The sequence below is a fragment of the Hyaloscypha bicolor genome, assembly GCF_002865645.1.
Source record: "Hyaloscypha bicolor E unplaced genomic scaffold K444scaffold_28, whole genome shotgun sequence".
Lineage (NCBI taxonomy): Eukaryota > Fungi > Ascomycota > Leotiomycetes > Helotiales > Hyaloscyphaceae > Hyaloscypha > Hyaloscypha bicolor.
The window spans coordinates 75219-98296 of NW_020194530.1; the positions used below are offsets into that span (position 1 = coordinate 75219).

Consider the following 23078-nt stretch of genomic DNA (forward strand, 5'->3'; position numbering starts at 1 on the left):
GTGATGAGGGGAGATCGTATTTATACAAGCGAGGGAGGTGAGATGGTGGGGAGTGGTCGCAACTCGAAACTCGTCTTGCATCAACCTACCAAATTCGCGTTTTGTAGAACTATGCGATGGAGAAGACACTGACTGGCGGATAAATAATCGGATGAATGATACCATCGATACCAGTATGAACGAACTAGACCTGCGCCCGTGGAAGATCTGATCTCCGTCTGGAAAGTCTATTGATCGCTCTTTCGGGAAGACCTGTCTGTGTGCAGGGGCTTTGGGGACTTTACGAGTTAGGGTCCTCGCTTAGGTAGCTTACCCCTAAATAACACGAAAAGTACTCGATATATGTTTTGCTATACCAGATTCGACTTTCGGGTGTTGAGCAAGTGCTGATTGAGGCCGGATTGAGGAAATGACAAATTTACCCTGGTACATAGTATAGGGCGGGGTGGTTAAGGATAGTCCCTATCCCTTAGAGGGAAGTCGGCCTAACTCGGCCCTGGTTTGGTGTCGTTGTCTGGGGAAAGGAGATCTCCCGGTGGCGGCGCCACAAAATAGTGGGGCCACTTCCACTTCACTCCAGTCTATTTTGAAATATTCAGCCTGAGGTTTAAATCGGAATGTTCCACTCCACACCGCTTCGACATCTACCTCAAGGGAGCATCCGCCTCAGCACTTTTATAGTTTGGTTGTACTGTAAATGTTCATTTGAACCGCAACAAATCCAATGACTCACTCGATTTAGCAACTATAAAGACGTAGAACAGCATGGTCTTTGGATTCGCTGATAGTGGATTTCGCCCCGATGACGACATACCCGACCTCTCGGGGAAGGTAATTCTGGTTACTGGAGGTAATTCGAACCTATTGGGAACTCCTTGCTCTAACTGATTCGAATGAATATAGGAAACTCCGGCCTTGGACAAGAATCAGTCCTTCAACTAGCAAAGCATAACCCAAGTCAGATATTCCTGGCTGCACGGAGCCCAGACAAGGGACAAGCTGCAATCCACAACATAAAAGAGGTCGTACCAAAGGCAAACATAACTTTTTTGCAACTGGATCTGACATCCTTTGCTTCTATTGTCGAGGCAGCAAAGGTTGTCAATTCTTCCGTCAGTCGGCTTGACATCCTCATGAATAATGCTGGCATAATGATGACACCGCCTGGTACCACTAAAGATGGCTACGAAATTCAATTTAGCACCAACCATATGGGACATGCTCTCCTTACCAGTCTTCTGCTCCCCAAACTCCTATCAACTGCCGAAGAAGTGAATGCGGATGTGCGTATTATTACCCTCAGTTCAGTTGGACACCTGTGGGCTCCAAAGGGCGGTTTACAACTGGAGACTGTCCAATCAGAACAGAGGAATCTCCCCACTCGCTAGCGTTATGGCCAATCTAAGCTTGCGAATATTCTCTATTCCATCGAGCTCTCCCGTCGGTATCCAGCGATACGCTGTGTTTCCGTACATCCAGGCAGTGTGAAAACTGGCTTGAGTCGTGGGTTGAAGGAATCTTATCCTTTTGCCGCCCCGGTCGTTACTTTTGTGCAGGTCAGATACTACTTCAGTCCTTATTTCTTCCTCTTGGGTATCCCGTGACTGCCAAGTTTGCTCGCGCGATGGACTAACTTGACATTCTCACAGTGGACGGGGTTATATTCACTCAATGTTCAACAGGGAACACTGAACCAACTATGGGCCGCGACTTCCAAAAAAGCAGAAACTGGGAAGTATTACAATCCTGTAGCGGTAGAAGTGCCCGGCTCAGAGTATGCTCAGGATTTGGGTTTGGGTAAGAAACTGTGGGATTTCACTGGAGCAGAGCTTGTGAAGTTCGCGTCATAACTTTATGAATGATTAAACATGGACAGTGTGGGCTCCGATAAGCTCAATAAGCAATGATTAGATAATCGCGCTAATTTGTCGATAATCGATAATTATTAATAATTAGCGATAATTATCGTTCTAGGCGGTAAGGGGCCCGGCAGAATCTGCCCCTCCTGCTCTCTATTCTAATTAATTAATTAATTAATTAATCTTTATACTAGTTCTTTAAAGAATATAACTAATTTGAGATATATTAAAAAAGTAATAATTTGAGTTATTACTTTATTAATCTAATAGCTAGCTAACTGCTTTGCCTTAGATATAAAGATTAATTTCCTAATACGTAACCTAGTTACTTTACTAGTAACCCAAGTAAACTAACTATCCTATAGTATTACTATAAGGTATTTGCTAATCTTACTAATACCTATTATTCCTAATCTTATTTATTAAACTAGCTTTATATTCTTTTTCTAGATAATAACCCGCTTTATATAAATAGCTATAAGATTTATTACTAGAATTAGATTAATATAAAAATTAATATAATTAAGAAAAATGACTTATACTCAAACTCTATAATAAAAAGCGCTTCTATAGACTCTTATAAAATATATAAAGCCAAAGTTTAAATATATATATTTTATTTACTTTTCTAAGCCAAAATCTCCTTTATTAATTAATAAAATAATACCTTTAGAATTAATAAATTAGTATTTTTCTAATATTTTCTGATTTCTTAAAGGGCCTTAGCTATAAATCTAGTTAGTAGATATACTAATATTTTTACTAATTAATTAATTACTAGATCTAAACCTATATTTTCTTTTCTTTTATATAATAGCAGGAATATAGCCTTTTTTATCAAGTGTTTTTCTTAGAGCCTTACCTATAAGAGCCTTCTTAAAAGTAATATACTTGCTATTAGTTTACTTGGTTTATACTATAATTAAATAATTAACTAGAGATTATAATTACTATATCTTAATTAGTATAGTAATTAATATAAATTAAGAAATATACTATAGAAGGAATTAATTAAGGGATTAAAGTAATATAGTTAAAGGAAAAGTATTAGCTAAGGTAAAATAATAGAAAAGAATAAGATAATAGCTTAAAAAAAATTTCATATATCTTAAAAGTAAATTATTTTATATTATAAAGTTAATTTTATTTTATCTTACCTTATTTACCTTTCGATTTCTTTTTAATTATTTAATTATACTATTATATAACTTTATATTATAATCTATAAATTAGTATTTTAATATACTAATTAATTTACTAATCTCTATATAGATTATTCTTATAATATATTCTATAGTAATAGACTATAATTAGTATACTAAATATATTAGTAATTATAAAATATTAGTAATTATTATTAAATTATTCCTAGAGCCTAAAATAAATCTATATTTATATTATATTAATTTTTATACTAATTATAATATTATAGAATAATAGCTATATTAATATAATATCTTAACTAGCCTCTTTTATTAGATCTATTTATATTATTATTTATAAGAGAAAAGTATTAATAGATTTGTCTTAAAACCCAAATATTATAAAAGTATATAAGTATAATAAAGCTCTTATAAAAGACTTTATTTATACTAAGATTAAAAAAGCAAAAGTAGTAAATTAAGATATAATTATAATAGTAAAATATAAAGTAATAAGCTTAGTAATATATAAGAGTATTTTATTATTAAGATAATAGGAAATAATATAGGAGTCTATTATAAGTATTAAATTAAGGAGGTATTTTTAGAATATTCCTATACTAATTTTTATACTAATCTGGTTTTAGAAAATAATAAAAAAAGAATTAGAAAGTAATTAAATAATTACTTAGCTATAATAAGTATAGTAACTTATATATAGCTTGGGATAATAATAACCTAGTATAAAAAGAGATTAAATATAATTCCGAAAATAATATATAGTTTAAGGAAATATAGAAAACTAAGGAAAAGCTTAATTAAAAAAAAGAGATTAAATAAGTTTTAGAGAATAAAATAAAAGAAAAGGCTAATAATATATAAAAAGCTTTAGCTAAGATATATAATCTTTTTTTGGATTAGTATAAAAATTAGTATAAAACTAACTAAAATATAAATATAAATATATTAAGTTTATAATATAATAGAAAACTTAGTAAAAAAAGAAAAGATCCTTATTTTATAAAATTAGATTATTATATAATAAATATAAATTTTACTTATTTTTATATTAATTACTAATTATTATATAATAATTATATTATACTTATTAGTTCTACTAAATTCTTTATACTAGGTAAAAAGGCTATTTAGAGAAACTTGACTAGTTAGATATAGGGAAATAATAAATAAGTTAATTTTCCTAGTTCTATTATTTAGTAATTAGAATCTAAGGCTAAGTTAAATATTACTAGCTTTTATTTCTTTACTAAATCTCGAAAAGGCTATAAAGTAGTAATATTACTAGTATATACTAGAAAGAAGCTAAAAAATAGCTTATACTAATATATTTTCTTATCTAATTTTAAGTTATAAGTTATAAAAAACATTATAGCTACTTAATAATATTTGAAAAACTTTAGTAAAAGTAATAGTTAGCTAGGTACTATGTTTTTAAGATATTAGAAATTAGAAATTATAAAAAAAATAATTATAATTATACTAATTTTTATACTAATTTTATTATTTCTTACTAGTATTAATAAAAATACTTAAAATTCTATTTCTTTTCTAATATTTTAAGTATTTTATTATCTCTAAAATCTTAGTTATTATTTAGGTCTTATTCTATAATATTATATAGCAAGTATCTAAAAAGATTTATTTTATTTTAGTACTTATTACTAGAATTAAGAGAATATTAATTACTATAAATAAGAGCTTTAGCTAATACCTTTTTTATATATCTTAATACTATTATTAAAGTATAAATAAATCCTTAATATTATATGGCTTCTTCTAATAATAATTCTCGTATTTATCTTAATTTACTAGCTATATATATTTCCCTAATATCTAAATAATTTTATTAAAATTATCTAGTTCTTTCTTTACTAGCTATTTAATTTCCTTAACTAGTACCGAATTATTAAAAACAGATATCTAATTTTAATATTTCTCTTAAAGCTTTTTAATTTTAGTTAAGATAGGCTAAACCTATCTTTTTTTCTAATTAGCCCTAATATATTTTATATAATAATTTAGATAAAGTATAAGAATAATAATATAAAGAGGCATATTATTAGACTTGTAATAATATATATTAAAGACCTTTTACTTTTTTCGAATTTAAATATAAAAGTCTTTATTATTTATATATATATTCTATTATACTATAATTAGTATTATTAATTTAAATAATAAAAATTAATATAAAGATTAATATAAAGATTAGTATAAAAATTATTATTTACTAGTAATTTATTAAATACTCGAATTAAAATATCTATTATAAAAAACACCTAATTAATAATTATAGTATTTCCTTAAGTCTTAAAAGTAGCTCTATAGAATAGTTTAAGAAAAGTAGAAATTATTTAAAGCCTTTTCTAGTTTTCTAAACTAAGGTAATCTAATTTTAGATCTATAAGATATTTCTTATAATAAGTATTAAGATAAGTATATTACTAAAAAGTAATATTAAGTATTATATACTAGCTATTTTATTATATCTAATTATTAAAAGAAATTATTCTTCTAATAAGAGCTTTAAATCTAGTAATCTAACTAGAAAAGTAATAAATATATATAATAATATTATAAAGCTAGCCTAATAGTTCTAAAAATCGAAATTTCATTTGTTTTTTCTTATTATTTAATAAAGCTTTTAAATCTCTTAAGTTCTCTTACTTATTAAGTGCCTCTAATTCTCTATTTATAAAAATATTATAAAATAAAAAGGCTTATATAGAAAAATTAATAATATATCCTAAATAATAAATCTACTATTATAAAGTATTTTATTCTAATTCTTCTTTCCTTAGTAAATAAGCCTAAATAGCTTAATATAATATATTATTTATATTAGTATTATTATTAATAATAGCTTTAAGTTATTTAATAATATTATAGTTTTAAAATATAGATTATAAAACCGTAAATTAGTTTTTTCCTAAATAATCTAGTATTATATAAAGAACTAGAAGGGCCTTTATATAATTCTTATTTTATTATTTAATAAAATATATAATAATATCTAAAAGAAGATATTTTTATAAAGAAGTTCAAATATTAAAAGCAAAATAAATACTTGAAATTATAGACTAGAGTTTTTATTATATAATATTCTTTAAGCTAATCTAGTATTTTCTAAGTTTTTTTCTTATATAAAAGTAAGTTATAGAAAGAAAGAACTAAGATTCTGGATTAAGTACTTAATAAAAGATATAAAATTCGGGCTATTTAATTACTTAAAAAGGTAAATTATAAATAATAATTAATAAAATTAAAGTTTTATAAATTATTATCTAATTAAAATATTATTAAAAGATATATATATTAATTTTAGTTATTTAGCCAGATAACTTTACTTATAAGTAAAGCTATTATAGCTAGTTAATTACTTTTAATTAAAGTAAACTAATTTCCGATTTACTTTTAATAGTAATATTATATATTAACTTGAGATAATTATATTAATTAGTAGAGACTAAAGTCAAATAAATATTTAATAGATTTTTCTTTTTATAAAAAAGATAATAGTAATATTTAAATAGTTCTCTTATATCTAGATACCCGAAATAAATATAAGTTTAAATAGCTCTTATAAGTTCTTTTTATTTGGAATTAGATTTGAATTAAGTTAAGTCTATATTAGTAAAGGCTTAATAGATTAATAAGGCAGATTTAGAAACTATATTTAAATAATAAAAGATAAAGTATTATTATATATTAAAAAGAGAATAAAAAAAAGTATAAAAATTTTAATCTTTTTTAGAAGAAATAGTAATATAAATCTTAGTATTACGTATTAAATACTAGCTAGTCTATATTATATAATAGATTATTAAATAGAAAATATAATAGTATATTTATAATAGTTTACTTTTATACTAATCTTTATACTAATTAGTTTATAATTAAACTAGAAAGCGAGATATTTATATAATAGAACTTACTTAATAGCTAGCTAGACCCACTTTTATTAATAATTATTAAGGTAATAGGGCTCGCTTAAGGGCTAGCTGGGCCTACTTTTATTAATAGAATTATTAATAACTAAATTAGATACTAGCTAGTTTATATTATATAATAAACTATTAAATAAAAAGTTAAAAAATCTAATAATATAGTAATAATAATATACTTTTATACTAATTTTAATACTAATTGGTTTATAATTAAACTAGAAAGCCATAATAGGGCTCGTTTAATAGCTAGGCCCACTTTTATTAATAATTATCGAGGTAATAGGGCTCGCTTAATGGCTGGCTAGGCCCACTTTTATTAATAATTATCGAGGTAATAGGGCTCGCTTAATGGCTAGCTGGGCCCACTTTTATTAATAATTATCGAGGTAATGGGGCTCGCTTAAGGGCTGGCTGGGCCCACTTTTATTAATAATTATTAAGGTAATGGGGCTCGCTTAATGGCTGGCTGGGCCCACTTTTATTAATGGAATTATTAATAACTGGATTAAATACTAGCTAGTCTACGTTATATAATAGACTATTAAATAGAAAGTTAAAAAGTCTAATAGTATAGTAATAATAGTCTACTTTTATACTAATCTTAATACTAATTGGTTTATAATTGAACTAGAAAGCGAGATGTTTATATAATGGGGCTCACTGGCTGGCTGGGCCCACTTTTATTAATGGCATTATTGAGGCGATGGGGCTCGCTTAAGGGCTGGCTGGGCCCACTTTTATTAATGATTATCGAGGTAATGGGGGGCTCGCTTAATGGCTGGCTGGGCCCACTTTTATTAATGGAATTATTAATAACTGGATTAAATACTAGCTAGTCTACGTTATATAATAGACTATTAAATAGAAAGTTAAAAAGTCTAATAGTATAGTAATAATAGTCTACTTTTATACTAATCTTAATACTAATTGGTTTATAATTGAACTAGAAAGCGAGATGTTTATATAATGGGGCTCACTGGCTGGCTGGGCCCACTTTTATTAATGGCATTATTGAGGCGATGGGGCTCGCTTAAGGGCTGGCTGGGCCCACTTTTATTAATGATTATCGAGGTAATGGGGCTCGCTTAATGGCTGGCTGGGCCCACTTTTATTAATGGAATTATTAATAACTGGATTAGATACTAGCTACTACGTTATATAATAGACTATTAAATAAAAAGTTAAAAAGTCTAATAGTATAGTAATAATAGTATACTTTTATACTAATCTTAATACTAATCGGTTTATAATTGAACTAGAAAGCCGTAATGGGGCTCGTTTAATGGCTGGGCCCACTTTTATTAATGATAATTATTAATATTGATCGTTTATCGATCGCTTAGCCGATAACGATTACTAATCGATAATCCCGATTGATAATTTATCGGAGCCCACACTGAACATGGATTATCAAACTGGGACAATCGCCCGATTCTCTTCAACTTCAGGATATGAGAGCAAGTTGAGAGAGAGTACTGAAATAGCACTTCGAAGTGTTTTACGAATTGCGAAACAGGAAGAAGTGCGGTCAGGCTTTTATTCGAAATGCTTTCTACACAGCGCAAATTTGTCAATTTACTCCCTACAATGCACTTCACTGTCCTTACCTAGCGCCTGAACCACTCACCAAAGAATAATTCCAGAATACCAGGCCGACATACAACAAATTTTCCTTCTCCTCCCCTTAATCCCGTACCCGTCATATGTTCCTGAACAACACTCATAGAAAGAAGGGACCGAAGGTGGGATTAGGATGCATTTGGAAGGTGACTGGAGCTTGCCTCGTATCGAGGCGAGAATTTGATATAATTCGGGGTGGATGAATATGAATACGAGTACGCGAGTATATAACTAGACGTGGCTGGGAGCAAGGGGCTCAGGCGGGTTGGCTGAGGACGGATAAATAGGGGGTCGGAGGGGCAACGCAGTGGGGCCCATTGCTATTCTGCTAGGTTAACTTATGGGGCGGATTGGTCAGAATATCGGACTTCAATTTGGGGTATTGCTGAAGCTCGTGAGCCTTTGAGAGCTTCGCTTAAGTACTCGGCTCGGAAGACGACCTTGGATAAGGGCACGGGTGGATGTGAGATGGAGTTGAAGGAGCGCAGAAAGGAAAGACGGGTTGCCGGGTGCTGAGAGATTGTGCCATGCGAAGGGGAGGATTGGGCACGATGCTTCCTTCGGCTTCAAATGAGAAACCTAAGCACAGTCCTAGCGTAGAACAGTTTTGTGTGGAAGCTCGAGCCTTGAGGAGTGGCGAGAATGCCGCGCCTTCCTCTAACTAGTGAGCTACATGCGCTTTTCCCTACATTGATAGCCTACCTAGCTTCCTAGTTTGAGCGACTTATTTTCCATCGCACTCTTCGCTTTCGTCCTTCAACAATCATCAATGTTCTTCTCCGAGCATTATTTGCCTCCCGTATTCCACCAAACTTGCGCAAGTCGTCTTGTTGTCACCGCAAAGTTTTGCCAAAAGAACATTTATAATGGTGCGGTTACTACCGGCAGCGCCCAGGGAGTTGTCTGATACGTTCAAGTGCAACGGGGAGTATGATTGAGCTTTCAGCTGGAGGCTTTCTGACAAGCTTCAGTGAATACGTGACAGAGGTTAGAGTCGCGAAACTTCATCAGAACCACATCGAGCACGACGCAGCAAATAAAGGCCTTCAGATGATTGTCCCAGAATCTCTTCGTCGATTGCCAGCAAGCCAGAGCGATCCCGACGCGCCTGCTTCCGAGTACGGCGGTTACGATACCTTTTGCGCAAAATTCAGCAAGATGATGGCTGTGGATCCGGAGCCTACTCTAGACACTGGCTGCATCCAAGGCGACGATTTGGGGGATCTACATTGTCTTGCGTGGGCTAGGTCGAGTAAACACACTTCCGACGCATGTTCTCGATACAGGATTTCTAGCATGGCTTTTTGACCAAGAACGAAATTGTACAACGGCTACCGAGGATAATCGAGCACCCGGCCTTCGAGGCGATGTATGAAAAGATGGCCATGTGGTTAATCAAACCGGTTGCAACGTGAGTATTGGCATCGAATTCGTCTGGAATGAGTTTCTGACGTGTTTCGAAGATATTTCCTTTGTAGATCAGCTTGGTTGGACCGTATCCGTTATCCACTTGTATTCCAAAAAGACCGCATGAAGTATTTCGCGGACTGTTTGTAATCAGAACCCTAGATTGTCCCGTTCTAGGTACATATGAGTGCTCTATATATGACCGACGTTCGGTGGCTATACTAATGGGCGAAACCGATAGGCCATAGCCTCCACGATTTATGAATTAGCCTGCGCACTGTCCTGGGGGGGGCTCATTTAACGGGTTGACGCAACATACGTCTAAATGATATCGCCATGCCAGAAAGACACGTCAACGGAATCTGATCTCAGGGAGCGTGGCAAAGCATTCGTCAGTGCCGCTTAATGCTTGTTACATTGAGCGCTACTGATATGGTGCATTGGTGCAGATTAAAGCATGCGCGATTTGAATACTCGGTTCACACTAGGACTTGGTCTTCAAAAAAAGTTATTTTTTACCTTCTAGTTTGGGCCTCGGCATCCCGGCGGACGTGACCAAGTTGTGGACGCGCGGAGAGGTTCATAGTGTCGTTGGTCACTCCGGTTTCTAGGGGAGAGAAAGATATCGGGCAGTGTTCAGCTGCGCTTTTGTACAATAAAACCGATTGCACCACTTCAGGGATGACTCAATTGGTGTGGTTTGGACGAATCATGATAGCGTACCTTGTTTTTCTCTCCAAAATTTCGCTTCGCAATCATTGTGGCTCCAAGATGTGAATCGCTCACAGGCTTGCCTTTCCTCGTGACTCAAATGGAAGTATAGCTACTAGTAGACCGGCCAGGAAGAAGAGAGCACCGCTGGTATAGACTGGCGCCGCAGTACGGAGGTTTGCAAACATAGCGATGATTGGCTGCGAGGCGTCAGAGATCTCGCCACAAGCGAAGGAATAACTACTTACAGCCATGATACCAAAAATTCGATTTGATGTTGCTGTCAATGCGTTTCCTGTCCCTCTATCCTTCGTTGGAAATATCTCGGGTGTGTAGGCGTAAAGTACGGAATACATGATATTCCCAGCAAAGTTGAATCCGCAGTTCCACCCAAGCAATGCTCCAGACGTCAGTGCTGATGTCGAGCCATACAGAAAGCCCCCCGTCATCAACGTGGCTAAACAAAGAGTTCCTTTTCGCCCGAGGCGAGGCACCTCGACCAAATATCCTCCGATTAGTGCACCGGGAATTCCAACCGCAGCCACAATCAAAGAATCGCGGTACGTAACGTATGTTGAGCCGTCGCCAAATTTTACGCCTCGGAGGGACTGGAGGTAAGGCAGGAAGTTGTTGTACAATGGATATCCGAGACCGATCAATGCCCAGATTGCCATGATGAGGCCCGTTGAGAAAGCCAGTTTGCGCGTTGCGAATAGAGCTCGAACGTGGGAGAGGTCCAGCCTTTCCAATTTACGTTTCAGCGCTGCCCGCGTATTGGTTTGTTGACGGACTCCTCGGGGCTCGCAGGATTTGAGGTCTTCGATTGTGACTACGAAGTATCAGCACGGGGTTTGCGGGGAGAGGAGGAGATCACTTACGAGTAGAAGTTTTGCCGTTCCGTCTGGCGACCTCATGGACGACCCTTACAGCCTGTTCATCCAACCCTTTTCCCATCAAATATTTAGGTGATTCGTACACAGTGAAGAACAAAAAGCGGATGACGAACTCAATCATCGAGATTGCTCCCATCACAACAACGAAGTATCGCCAACCCATGTTCCCTCCGCGTGTACAGTTCTCATCTGACTGACAGGTCAGATGACCCAGAAGTGGCCACGCAATCAATGTAGCCACCACTTGAGCTATTGCCCAGTCGATTGAGAGGACCGTTAGGAGATATTGGTGTGAACCTGGCAGAAATTCCAGAAAGACGGCCGAATCCACTGGAAGATTTCCGCCAACACCAAAGCTCCAGAGTGTGGAGAAGCTACAAATTGCTGCAAAGTTGGGAGAGCTGAATGCAAGCAGTCCGAAAACTGCAGTGACGAGGAGAGTCAGATTGAAGGCCAGCTTTCGTCCAAATATGTCACACCCGAAGCCCCAGAACATTGCACCTGCAAGGAGACCGATGTTCTGTGCGAGCGAAAGAACTGGCGGATGGGGTGGCTTGAATTCATTTGCAACGGGAGTCACTGGCCAGGTTAGCTGCATGGCTCAGGGGTAGAGAGGACACGAACAAATGAGTGAGGTGACGATTGGCCACAGATTATCGTTTGCCCAGCCGAAACCGACGACGACAAAAAGTTGCCATTGGTACCATCCCATACCGATTTCTTGGATCTGAAGAAGTCAGTGGAACAATCACGTGCATTGGAAAAGGGGACGTACTGCAGCGTTCAAAACCCTCGCCTTCGCCTCATAAACAGGGTCTGTAGAAACAATTCCCGTCTGTTGGATTCCCACCACAAGTCCTTCCTCTTGGGAGGCTGCATCTTCACTATTTTCACTCTGTTTCCTCGATGGACTCCCGTCTAGCGAATCCTCCCCCATTTTCGATGGCTCTCCGTTGATTGAATTCATCTCGTACCCTTCCTCTGGATCGTGCTGCAGCAGATGTTGCGCCTCGGCGTCTCGGATGGTGGAAGTTGGCATACTAAGGAAATAGAAGAGGTACGTCTTTAAGACCTTGAAGTCGCGTCATCTGTGTGCCGGATGACAGCTTCGTGTCTAGGCCGGTTTTCGTTTAGCTGTGTGTGATGCCTCGTCCGTGGTTGAGGTCCAAAAGCTTGCCCTGAATTGGCCTGGGGAGAAGTTGCTTGTGGTGAGAAAAGCGGTTCCTAGAACGGCTGCGGAGTTTAACGAGAAGTAGTCATAGAGGATCAGTTGCTGAAGAGCAGCTTCATTCTACTATTACAATTTATCAGAAAATTTACAAAGAGGAGAAGAGAAGTGAAGTTAAATGTTCTTGAGGTATGGGATGGGGATGATCTTCGGACGCTAAAATTAGCGAGACGCCGCTAATTTGGCGCGTGTCGAGCACTTCGATGGAGCTTTCAGATCCGATTCAACCTCCATCACCAACCTGCACTTCGACTTCATCGCCGTACCCGGCATTCAGCCAGGCTTGCGGGCTAGCCAGATACTCTGCCTTGAAATGGTATGAGGCTCTTTGAGGACAACGTCAGAGAACTGGTCTGCAGATGATTGATGGAGGGCCGCAGGACTGTGACGACCTTCCCAACCTGCCTCGAACCCGGCACGAATGATAATGGAGGGACAACCCCTGACATTTCAGCCACCCATCGGGCTCGATTAACGGTGGTAGCAACTCGAGCCAACCTTTTGGAATTCCTCCCTAAGGCTCGATTGCTGTGCAGGCTGCAGTGTTCGGGACAAGATTGGGCCGTTTAGGGAGATCCATTGACGCGAACCCTCCCATCCACGCGCGAATATTCGACCACCGAGCTGTATACTGTCTCCTCCCCTCTATGAAGTTGACTCTCGATATATATTCCCACAATACCGGTCGAGGGCGGCTGTCTAGGGGCCACAAGGAAACATGGGGCACATGATTGGAGGGCAAAGACTTCTTCATGTATTCCACTGCTCCCATGGATCCATCATGCGGAAATAATACTTAGCCGAAGTGGTTGTTTGATTATCGTCACATACTGGTGTACATGAATAGTCTGAAGCAGTCAGGTTACCAGAGCTTCGCAGCAAGCTTGGTAGTCCCATACGCTCTATGGCGCTCCTCAGTCTTCCTTCAACCCCCCTCCCCCCAGTTGCTGGCTGGGCCCAGCTTTCTTCAACTGCACAGATATGTCTGCATATATTTTCTCCTTTTTCGACGGCCGTTCGTATTCGGTTGGGGACACGCCATCCTCACTGGGTCTAGTCCTGCTGTGCGATTAGATGAACGAGTGTCCGCGCAAAGCGTTTCGCATTCGCAAATCGTAAAAGAATATCCAAGGTCATGGCCAGGGGCTTTGATTTACCCGCGCCGTCTCTGTAAAGTGTGACTCGGCCGCAATTTCCGTATAGATATTTGCTTCTGTGGTTTCACTTCGTTGCATCTTCCAGAATGGAATCTCGCTTTTGAACTGGGTTGTTCGATACCTTGGCACTGCACCTTATGGAAAAGATCCCCGAAGCCGTCAGGCCTCCAAGTGGAAAGACTTTTACAATGGAGGCAAACGTTGAACTGCCCAGGGTATCACATCACGTCGAGACTCCAGTTCTTCCAACATCCCGTCTCATTTGTCTTTGTATCAGGTGAGTTAAGAAATTCACCAAGTCGTGGTGTTATTGACACCGTTGCCCCCAGCGTCTCTTTCGGATTATTCTTGTCACTGATGGACACGACGATTGTTGCAACTGCTCTGTACACAATTGGCGCTGATCTCAAATCTCTCGGCTCGATCAACTGGGTTGCTCTTGCATATACCCTCAGCTACCTTGGATGCGCCGTCATATTTGTTCGAATCGCAGACATTTATGGCCGGAGAAATGCCTACATTGCTGCTTTCTTGATCTTCTTCGCCTTCTCCTTCGGATGCGGGTTTTCAACCTCACTCACTCAGCTTATTGCTTGTCGGACGCTTCAAGGAGTCGGAGGCTCAGGCCTCTATTCTCTTACATTCGTGATACTCCCTGAAATCAGCCCGCCGGGGATGATGCAAGCAATCGGTGCTATTGCCGGGGCTGTTGTTGCCATGGCTGGTGTGCTTGGCCCCGTGCTTGGCGGCGTAATAACTCATCATACATCGTGGAAATGGATCTTTTGGATCAAGTACACCTTCTTTCCACAGGCCTCTCAACCCCTAGCTGACCTTTGCAGTGCCCCAATTGGCATTGGCCCACTCATACTGTTCATCATCGCCTGGCCAAAACCCAACCAACTGTGTCCTGCACGACGTCGACCGCTCAAGGAACTGGATACAATTGGCGCCATCCTGATCATAGCAGCATCAGTCCTCATCGTTTTTTCCTTCCAAGAGGCAGGGCTCAAAACTAATGCATGGAAGCAAGCCATTTTCATCGTTCCTTTGGCGATTGGATGCCTTTGTGCAGCTGCCCTGGTGGGGTGGGAGTATTTTGTTGCCCACTCCTGGGAAGGGAAGCTTGCAACAATGTTTCCTCTGCGGCTAATGGAGAGTCGGGTCTATATGGGATGTGTTGCCACGGCACTGCTTGGCGGCTTTCCATACTTCGTTGTCATATACGCCCTTCCTCTCCGACTGCAAGTAGTGAACGAAAAAAGCGCTTTGCTCGCGGGAGTCTCACTACTTCCTATGCTAGGCTCTGTTGCCATAGCAAGTGCTCTTGGTGGTGGCATACACCGAAAGCGAGAAAGGATATTTGGCACGTTACTAGCTGGCTCTCTCTTCATGGTCATTGGATCAGCCTGCCTGTCCACCCTCAAGAACACCGTTGCTGTCCCGGCCAAGATGTATGGCTTTGAAGTCTTCATAGGATTGGGATTCGGACTCATGGTCTCAACCGTTTCACTGGGTGCAATGATAGAAGCCGATACTCTAGACAGGAGTCAGCTGCCCCACCCAAAACACATAAGCCCCGCTAACCGTCGCAGCTGTCGCTCAAGGCGTCATAGCCCAAGCCCGCGTCTTCGGAGGCAGTATCGGCATCGCAGCATCGACCGCAATTCTCGGGACCGTGCAGCGATCCCAGTTATTTGGCATCGTTACACCAGAGCCATTATCAGCTCTTCAGACTTCTGCGGGGACGATGACGCCTGCTCAGCTACACGCTGTGAGGCAGGTATACTCGGATTCTTTTAGTGAGGGGATGCAAGTTTGTGCTGCTGTTTCCGCGGCATGTGTTATTGCCTGTGTATTGGCGTATAGGAGGCATGGTGTGGATTTGGAGGCTAGGAGGGAGGAGTCGATAAGAGAAGAGGATGAGATGATTTGGGCAGCTATAATAGTACAAGAAAGTTCTTAATATGGGATTAGTAGGTAATTAGTCTCAGAGAGGAGTCTATTTTTATATTAGTATAGGTGTTCTTAAATATACTTATAATAATAAATAAGAACTTATTATAATATATATAAAGTGTGACGGCTGGTGTCACATGGTTGATACGGACGTGGTTTCAGCCAAAGGGGTTGGTTTCAGCTAAGGTTCCAAGCTATGGTTCAAACCAAGCTCGCTTCCAAAGCTCGGCGTTTCAGTGGTCTTGGCCATACCTACTTATCCACTGCCACACCTCACTCCTTCCTCCTTAGCTTTAAATTCTCAAGACATAGGAAATCATTAATCTTTGAGCCTCGTTCCATTGCTCTGTTCCTGCCGTCACATGAAGCTTATTTTAAATTAGTTTATTTTTTAATTTTTTTAATAATAATAATTACTAATATATAAATATCTAGTTTATTAAATTAGAAATCTTAATATATTTATATAAGTATTAATTTATTAATAATATATATAAAATATATAAAATATTAATATATAATTTTAAATTTATTAAATCTAATAAAAATAAATTTATTAATTAAATTATATATTAATTTTTTAGTTTAGTTTAATTTTAAATCTTTTATTTAATATATTTATTTAATTTATTTTTATTTATTATAATACTTGACATTATTTAAATTTAAATATAATAGAAATAAATATAATACTTTTATTAATATATTAAAAAATACAAAATTATTTAAATTTAAATATAATAGAAATAAATATAATACTTTTATTAATATATTAAAAAATACAAAATTATTTAAAATTAAAAATAGAAATTAAAAGAACTATAATAATATTTATAAAGAAAATAATAAATTAATTATATTTATTAGTTTTCATTAAAATTATTAATTTATTAATTTCTGTTAATAAAGCTTTAATTAAAATAGTTTTAATTAAAAAAGTTATAATTAAAAAATTCTTTAAAATATTAATAATTAATTTTATATTATTAATTAAATTAATATTTTTTTTATAAAGTTTTAAAAAGAATTATAAATTATTTAAAATTAATATTTTTATTAATTAATATTATATAATTATTATCTTTAATCTAATAAATAGTTTTTAGTTTAATTTAAGCTTTTAATTATTATTATAATATATATTATTATAATATATTTTATTATAATTTATTTTATTATAATTTATTTTATTATAAAGCTTTTAAAAATAAGCTTATTATATAATATTAATTATATAATATTATTATATATAATTTAATATATAACTAGTTTTTTTTAATTTAATTTAAGCTTTATATTAGTATTATAATATAATTATTTAAATTATAAAAAATTATATTATATATATTATATATTTTCTATTTATATTAAATTATAATATTTATATAATAAATTAAAATATAAAAATAAAAAGTATTTATTTATAAATAATAAAGATTTTTATTTTTATTAAATATTTTTAATATTAAATTCTTTTTAATATATATTAGTTTATTAATAATATATAATATTATTATATAATTATTAATAATTATATTATATATTACTAGTAAACTAATACTAATTAGTTTTTATATATAAGTTAGAATTTTCTTTTAATTAGTTTTAAAAATATTTAATAATCTAAAATAAATTTAGTTTATTTTATATTAAAAAAGAAATTATTTATTAATTTTATAAAAGTATTTAATAATTTATAAAAAGAATATTAAGCTTTTATTAATTAATAAATAGTTTATTATTTATTTATTTATTTATTTAACCTTTATTATATTTTAGATCTAATTTCTTTTAGCTTTAATTTTTTAATTTTTATTTATATAATACTTATATTTATAAAAAAAAAATTCTAAAATATATATTTTATATATTCTTTTAAAGCTTTTTAATTATAACTTTTAATTTTTCAATTAAATTAAATCTTTTAAACTCTAGATTTTTTTAAAATTATAATATTTTATTTTCTAAATTTTTTATTATAAATAAAATATTTAAAAATAAAATATTTAATAATTATAATAAAAAATAACTTTTCGAAATATTTAATAACTAAAATATATTAATATATCTTATTATTAGTTTACTAGTAATATATAATACTATTATATAGTTATAAAATATTATTTATATAAGATTAATAAAGTTATTATTATTTAGAAATAGAAATTATAGTATTATAATATTAATATATAATTCCTAAATTTACTAAGCCTAAAAAAGTCTAATTTACTAGTCAAATTACTAATAAAATATAAGATTATATAATTATATCTTATATCTTATATTTTATTATTTATATTTTATATTTCATATCCCGTAACTATATATATAACTTTTAAAGAAATAGCTATACTAATATTAGAAACTTTCTAAAAAACGCGAAAAATATTATCTTTCTTTAATTATATATAAATTCCCTAATCTGGCCTAGTACTAGATTTTCTTAAATATTTTATATATCTATATTACTTTTAAGGCTTTAGTTATATACTAAAGGCTATAGCCTTTTATATATAACTTCTTTTCTTATAATATTCTTTTATTTTATATATTTATTTTCTATTTTATTTATACTTAACTTATTTTTCTATATTATTTATATAATATTTATATTAATTAGATATTTAAGAGTATTTATTAGCTTTAATTTTATTATAAAATCGGTAGAATTTAATTTTCTCTTAATTTATTTAATTTTTATAATCTCTTATTATTTCTATATCTAGTAAAAATATATTATATTAATTATTAAATACTTTTTTTAAATAATTTCTAATTTAATAAAGCATTTATATAATAATTTCGAATTTATATAGACTATTAGTAATAGTTCTATTTCTAGTATTCTATTAATTATAGATTTAACTAAAATACTTATATTAAAGCTATAAGTTATATTATAAAGTTCTAAAACTAGAATACTTCTAGTAATTCTCTTATATTTAATAGAAAACTAGTAAATAATATTAGTATATCTAGTTCTATTTACTAGAACTAGAATATTTCTAATTTAAAAAAAGAGATTTTTATTATTTATAAATAAAGTATTTATAAAAATAATTAAATATAAGAACTTTTTTATTAGTTTTATGAATTTTAGTTCTTTAATAGCATTTTTAATTTACTATTAAATATACTTATTAAGTACCTTTATATTAGTTTCTAAAAGTTTAAATAGCTTAAATAGTAATTAATAGGTTATATAAAGCTTCTAGTTAATAGACTAATATAATATATATATTTTTAGTATATTAGATAATATATTAGTTTTTAATAAAGAGATTTTAATAAATAATACTTCTATTACTTATAATAGTAGTATTCTTTATAGAAATAGTTTAGAGGTTTTTATACTAGTATTCTTATATAAGAGTAATTCTAGTAATATTTATATAAATAATATCTTTATTAAACTTAAGATTATAATTAATAATAAGGCATTTATATTTCTTAGTTAAGAACTTAGTCTTATAAAACTTTAATTACTTTACCTTTATAAAATTATTAGTTCTAATAAATAAGATATTATTAGTTTAAAGACTAATAATTCTAAAGAATTACTTATTATAGAGAAAGTAAAAATTATAAGTTAATTATTTTATAAAAAGGTTATTAATATAATAGAAATAATAAGTTTTAAACTAGTAGTTCTTAGCCTCTAGTATATTATATAATAGTTTTATAGCCTTTAGAACCGAATTATTATTTATATTTAGCTTTCTAATAAGTTTATAAAATAGATTAATATAAAAATTATAGTTAAGTAAGATTATTAATTAGATATAAGCTTGCGAGATATTATATAAATATAATTCTATAATAATACTAAGAATAATTCTTTAGCTAATATATTAAATAATAAGTAATTATATTAATATTATATATTTCTTACTATTATTATAAGCCTAAATAACTAGTTTTGATTTTTTAAACTTTTTTTTATATCTATATTCTTAATCTTATTAATAAATCAGGAATTAAAAATATATATTTCTTATAGTATTTGAGATCTAGAAATAACCTTAAATATTTTTTTTTTTTAAGAAATTAGTAACTTTAACTTAATAAAAGTTTTTATATAAGTTCTTATTTTATAGAAATACTATAATATTCGGATTCTTATAAGAATATTCTTTATTATACTTTAGTAAAATAATAGAAATAATAAGAAAAATTATATTTTTATTACTTTTTATTATAATTCCCAGATACCCGGTATCTGAGATACCTTGCCAGATACCAGATGCCTCCTAGGCACACGTAATGCGGCCGCCTTACTAGAGAAGTATACTTGGAATATACTAGAGATATTTAAAAGGCTAAGCCCCTTTGGGACTAGTATACTATAGGATATATATACTTCCTTACAGCCTCTTATATTCTAGTTTTCTCTTTCTTAGCTTTGAATTATCTTTATAAGAGACTTTCTATCTTGCTTTCCAAGCCCTAAATACCGTACCCGTAATACTTTTAGCCTTATTATAAAGTTTAGAAATAGGTTTAGGTTTAAGGCTATTAGTAATAACCTTAATATCTCTTATATAAGAGAGCTTTATAGAAGTTAAATAAAAAATAATATTACTATATAATAAAGCTAGTATATAGTTCTTTCTATTAATAGCTACTAGCTTATATAGCCTATTTCAATTACTAGATTAACTAGTATTTCTTTTATATTATATAAAAATATTCGAATTTAAGAAAAGTTTATAAATATTAGTAATATTAGAACTATTTCGGATATTTAGAGTATTTATAATCTAGTATCTAGCTTAAAGCTTTTAAATTTCTATTATTACTTTCTTAAATACTACTAATTACTATAATATAATTAATAATAAAGTATTATATTTAGTTATTTAAAGTAAAGTACTATAAACTAAAAAAGTAAAAATAATATTATTAGATTTAGTAAAATTATTAAGAGCCTTAAAAGCTATTTAGAATATAATATCTTTATTAATTCTAATAATTTTAGCTATAATAATAAGATAAGTATATTAAATTAGGCTATAGTAATATTCTATAATTCCGACGAAATTATAAGCTTTTATAAAAATAAAAATAATTTTAATTCTTATAGTATTTATAAGCTAAATAAACTTCTTATTAATAAACTACTTTCCGGTATTTATTATAATCTAATTAGAAGAGCCTAAATAAATATTAATTTAATATTATTTTAGGCTATCCTAAATATATAATATACTAATATTTTAAAGCCATTAGCTAGCTTAATATTAAGTACCTTTATTAATAATATAAAATATAGGCTTACCGGAAATATAGAAAATATTAATAATAATAAAATAATTAAAACTAATATTATTTCTTAGATTAAACTTAAATTATTCTAATAATTATTCGAATTTCTAGTATTACTTATAGTATTTTATAAAATATTTAAAGGCTTTTATATTAATATTATAGCCTGCTTATTCTAATATATTTCGGAGCTTACTAATAAATAAATAACTAAAATAGTAATATAAATATTATAATTTAATTTTTATAAGAAAACAGAAATTATAAATAAAAAGTTCAGAAATAAAGCTTTATAAAATAATATTCTAAAATAAGAAAGAATATCTAAAATATTATATTATAGATATAAAGTACTTATTAAAAGTAATAAGATAATTAGTAAGATTATTAAAGTAAATTCCTAGCTTATTTATATTAGCTAAACTAAATAAAAATAAAGTTTTTATTAGTATAATATAGAATTATACTTACCTAATTAGTATTCTTACTATTATAAATCTAATAAAAGATATAAATCCGATATTAAACTAGATATTAACTTAATTTTTAGTAGTTTTATTAAGTTTAATATTATTATTAGTTTATTATAAAGCTTGAAATTAATTAGAACTAGTAATTAAAAATCTAGAAGCTTTAGTATTAATTATAACTTTATAAAAGTAATAAGTATTATATTTTAATATACTATTAATTATAAATATCTAAATATTCTCTATTTATTTAATAGGCTTTATAATATAGTTTTCATTTATTATCTAATATATAAGAAAAAGAAAAATAAGATTATTTATAAAAGTATTTATTATAGGAATAATAGAAATAGAAATAATAAAAGTAGCTAGAAAGCTTTAATAGAAATAAAATAAATATCTAAATAATATTTCTTTTCTTTATTTATTTCTACTAATAAAGCTTTAAAAATATTATTTTCTAGTTTGTTTTTATTATTTTTATTATTTTTTTCTCTTTTGATTTTAGTAATATATTATATATAAGTATTATTAAAGTATTTATAAAAGTTATAAAAGTTTTAAAATCTAAATTAGTAAATATTTCTCTTTTTAAATTAAGTCTTTTTAGTATTTTATTTTTCTAATATATATAACCCTAAATAGTATTCGGGTTTCTTATATATAAAATATAACTTTAGAATATAATTATTATAATTATAGAACTTGAAGTAATTATTACGAATTCCGAAATTATAGCTAGGTTTATATTAATAATTTCCGGATAAATAATAGCTTAGAAAGTTTTAAAAATAATATTATTAATTAGTAAAAAGAATTTTAGTATTAATTTATTATTTCTTTTTATAAATAATAATAGATAATTAGAGCTTATTAATAAATTAACTAAAATTAGAAAAAGAATTCGAAACTATATATTAGTATACTAATATATCTTAATAAGAAATAATAATCTTATTATATAGGAATTCGGTATTTTATAAACCAAATACTAGTTTATATTATAATTTGTATAGGTTATTAATTAGTAATTAAATGAGTTTAAATGTTTTTTTTTTTAGGATATTAAGCTATTGTAATTACTATTATAATAGTATTTTACTTATTTAAGTTTTAATATTAGAAGCTAGGGCTTTTAAAAAAACTATAAATATTTATATATACCTTTTTATATATATATATTAAAAGAACTAGTTATTATAAAAGTAATCTTCTACTAGTTCCTTTAATATAATAAGGAAAGCTCTTACTAATAACTTTTATAAAAGCTTTATATATTAGTAAATATTAAGGAAAATAATAAGTTTCTAATTAAAACTATTATTAGTTCTATTATATTTCTATATCTTAGTATATATCTTTACTATTTTTCTAATTAGCTTTATAATAAAAGAGCTAG

General features: G+C 30.8%; 3 protein-coding genes across 3 annotated transcripts; 2 read left to right on the forward strand and 1 right to left on the reverse strand.

Moving 5' to 3' along the window:
* Nucleotides 1-693: 693 nt before the first annotated feature.
* K444DRAFT_650785 (NAD(P)-binding protein) lies at nucleotides 694-1850 on the forward strand (the record flags this gene model as incomplete). Its single annotated transcript, XM_024885660.1, has 4 exons — nucleotides 694-850; nucleotides 904-1352; nucleotides 1389-1538; nucleotides 1650-1850. The coding sequence occupies exons 1-4, from the start codon at nucleotides 766-768 to the stop codon at nucleotides 1848-1850; spliced, it is 885 nt and encodes a 294-aa protein (XP_024741320.1). The 5' UTR covers nucleotides 694-765.
* An 8465-nt stretch (nucleotides 1851-10315) lies between these two features.
* On the reverse strand, nucleotides 10316-12884 carry K444DRAFT_609045 (membrane transporter). Its single transcript, XM_024879500.1, has 6 exons — nucleotides 12376-12884; nucleotides 12225-12327; nucleotides 11586-12179; nucleotides 10956-11536; nucleotides 10720-10907; nucleotides 10316-10669 (listed from the first exon to the last, which is right to left on the reverse strand). Exons 1-5 carry the CDS (start codon nucleotides 12637-12639, stop codon nucleotides 10779-10781), a joined length of 1671 nt encoding a protein of 556 aa, XP_024741321.1. The 5' UTR covers nucleotides 12640-12884; the 3' UTR covers nucleotides 10316-10669; nucleotides 10720-10778.
* A 1289-nt stretch (nucleotides 12885-14173) lies between these two features.
* K444DRAFT_583196 (MFS multidrug transporter-like protein) lies at nucleotides 14174-15997 on the forward strand (the record flags this gene model as incomplete). The annotated part of the gene is made up of 4 exons (XM_024877820.1): nucleotides 14174-14262; nucleotides 14315-14779; nucleotides 14828-15534; nucleotides 15581-15997. The coding sequence occupies 4 exons, from the start codon at nucleotides 14174-14176 to the stop codon at nucleotides 15949-15951; spliced, it is 1632 nt and encodes a 543-aa protein (XP_024741322.1). The 3' UTR covers nucleotides 15952-15997.
* Between the last annotated feature and the right edge of the window lie 7081 nt (nucleotides 15998-23078).